We start from the raw sequence: 2,929 nt of genomic DNA, 5'->3' as shown, positions 1-2,929 counted from the left end.
TTGATGTTTTACAGAGAGGAAGGGAAAGGGATAGAGAGCTAGAAGCATCTATGAGAGAGAAACATCGATCAGCTGACTTCTGCACAGTCACCACTGGGTATGTGCCCCAACCAAAGTACATGGCCTTGACTGAAATCGAACCTGGGACCCTTGAATCTGCAGGCCATTGCTCCATCCACTGATCCAAACCAGTTAGGACTGTCCAATATGTTAAAGAAAAAATCCTATCTAATAAAGAGGGAATATGCAGGGGAGGGCATTTGAGGATGACCAGAGTGTCAGGGGAGGGCAGCTGGGGACCATCAGGCTGGCAGGAGAGCAGTTAGGTGTCGATCAGGCTGGCATGGGAGTGGTTAGGGGGTGATCAGGCTGGCAGGCAGAAGCAGTTAGAGGCAATCAGGAGGCAGGTGAGCAGTTGGGAGCCAGGATTGTGAGAGGGATGTTCGACTGCCTTGTTTAGGCCCAGCAGTCAGTCGACCGTCCCCCAAGGAGTCCCAGATTGGAGAGGGTGCAGGTTGGGCTGAGGGACACACACACCCGTGCACAAATTTTGTGCAGCAGGCCTCTAGTGTATACATAATTATTAATAAAAAACTACAACTAATGGCTGATTACTATAATCATGTTGCATTCATTTCCCTTATGTGACTTATGTGCAGGCGCACCACTTCTCTCCACCTATGCTAGCAGTGAATATTTTAGCAGCTGATGGCCATGTCATTAGTCTTGGACTGACTTGTTTGGTGTGCCCAACAGGAAATATTTTGCTTTTGAAGAACAAGAAAAATAGGTTTATTTATGTGATGCTTATTAATTTGTGCAGTTATTCAGTGTCTGGTAAGTTAATGTTGAAGAAAAAATATTAATTTTTATTAAAATGTTCTATTATTTTATGTTAACGATTACTCAGCCTTTTCAGCATGTCTCTATTGAAATAAACCTATGTGTCTATGGAAATTGAAGCTTTTGTTTTCTTGTGGCCCACATAAACTTAAACCTTGTTTATTTAGCCCTTGCTAGCCTTTGAGTTTGACATGCTTGCTGTACACACACACACACACACACACACACATATATATCTGTCTCTCTCTCTCACACACACACAAATGGGCATACACGCCAGTGCCAGGACCTGGACTGGGGACAGGTTGATGTGGCTGCTGGGGCAGACAAGCAAGTCAGGAGAGCATTCCAGATGATGAGCACAGATCCACACCCATGGGTCTGAGGGGGCCAATGGAGGCACCCAAGGCATCACTAGTGGTCAGGGAAGGCTTCCTGGAGGAAGGGCTGAGCCATGAAGAATCACAGGAAGCAGCTGAGTATGTGTGGAGGGTGCCGGACCCCTGAAGATCCCCAAACTGGGTTCAGGACTTACAGACAGGATCTGTCTGATGGGGAAACAGAAGGCAGGGAAGGAAGTTTCTCCATCTGTGCAGGAGGCATGGTAAAGACATGGATCAAATGTCCACTGAACATTTGCTCAGCAAGTGCTAGCTAGGTGAGCACCATGCTCAGGCCTGCATCTGCTCATAGATTTGTCCCTTAAACTCTTGTAGGGGGTGTGCCATTTTTAGACCCCTGACAGGCTCAGAGGTCTTCAGCCTTGGGTGAGGTCACACCACTGTTGAAAGCTGGGCCTGATAGTACCCAAGCAAAGGGCTGCCGGGTGCCAAGCCTGAGACCCTGGTGGGTCAGGAGGTGGGGTTCTGCATGTTCCAACACAACTTGTTAGTCCCCTCTCTCCATTAGACTCTTTCTTTAAGGAGACACACTTAAAGGGCGAACAACATACATATATGTATGTACACACACACACACACGCTTTTATTACCATTCTTAATGGAACTGGTTTTCAGTTACTATACAGAGAAGGCAATGGCAATGAAATAACACTAGTTCTTGGATGCGTCTTGCCTGAAGTCTGCTCTTTCACTAGGTAAGATTAGCTCGTCTCTAACAACTCCCAGCAAGTGGGGAGAGGTTGGAGACAAGCAGCACCCACTGCAGCCTTCTCCCAGGCCCAGTGAGGAGGCGCTAACGTGACTTCAAAAGGGAACAACTCTGAGGGCAAAGTTGATACCCAGTGAAGGCCTCACCTACAGTTTTCTCCGCGGCCGACACTTTGGGGACCTGGGCAGATCGCTAAACTGGCCACAGCCTGTTTCTCAGGTGTCATCTGGGAGGCTCGCTTTCTTGGCTGGCAGAAATTTTGGGTCCGGGGACCCTAGAGGGGCTCGGTCTCGGGCAACTTCGCGGGCAAAAGCTCTCCTTTGGCGGAAGTGGCCCGGGATCGGACGCCGGAGTTGGGGTGGGGTGGCGTGCGGTGAAGAGGCTTACCTGGCGGCCGCCGGAGTCCCCGCGGGCTGCGCACAGCAGACGGGCGTGCGGCCCCTGTCGGAACGGCGGCAGGAACAGGGACGGCGGGGCGCAGGGGGCCGCGGCGCCCAGGAGCCAGGAGGCGTGAGGCCCGGCCCCGGCACCGATCCTGGCCGCCGGGCCCAGCAGCACCAGCAGGCGGGCCATGGCGCGCGGCGAGGCGCGGGGGTCGCGCGGCCGACGGGAGGGAAAGCGAGCTGGAGTCCCGAGCGGCGTGGGCGGGGCCGGAATGCGCGCGCGCCCTGATTGGCCTCGCCCACCGCCCCGGCCCCGCCCCGCCGGGGCCCAGAAGTCGCGCGGGGTGGGCGTGGCCGGAGCTGGAAACCCCGGCGGGGTGGGCGGGGCTTGAAACCCCGCCAGAGTGGGCGGGGCCGCGGACTTGCGTCCTTGGAGCCTTAGGGTGGGCTCTGCCGGCGACCAGTGGTCCCAGCGCGTCACAGGTGGTCCCAGCTCCCAGAGAGGACGTGGCGGGAAGTGTCAAGGCCACAGGATGGGACACACAGCTGCCATGGTATTCCGTAACTATGAGCAGATAATAATCTTTGGTTAG

General features: G+C 54.0%; 1 protein-coding gene across 3 annotated transcripts in view; it reads right to left on the bottom strand.

Annotated features, from left to right (window-relative positions):
• The window catches only part of FAM210B (family with sequence similarity 210 member B), a 19,637-nt gene extending 17,027 nt beyond the window's left edge, over window positions 1–2,610 (bottom strand). For 2 of the 3 annotated variants that reach the window (XM_036417594.2, XM_036417595.2), the window contains exon 1: window positions 2,341–2,610. In XM_036417594.2, the coding sequence (XP_036273487.1) occupies window positions 2,341–2,526 (186 nt within the window). In that variant the 5' untranslated portion in view covers window positions 2,527–2,610. The remainder of the gene's footprint in view (window positions 1–2,340) is intronic. The other variant, XM_036417597.2, reaches the window with a different exon arrangement.
• Between the last annotated feature and the right edge of the window lie 319 nt (window positions 2,611–2,929).

This window comes from Pipistrellus kuhlii, unplaced genomic scaffold (assembly GCF_014108245.1).
Source record: "Pipistrellus kuhlii isolate mPipKuh1 unplaced genomic scaffold, mPipKuh1.p scaffold_m20_p_6, whole genome shotgun sequence".
In the NCBI taxonomy this organism is placed as follows: domain Eukaryota; kingdom Metazoa; phylum Chordata; class Mammalia; order Chiroptera; family Vespertilionidae; genus Pipistrellus; species Pipistrellus kuhlii.
This window is presented reverse-complemented; position numbering and strand designations above follow the sequence as displayed.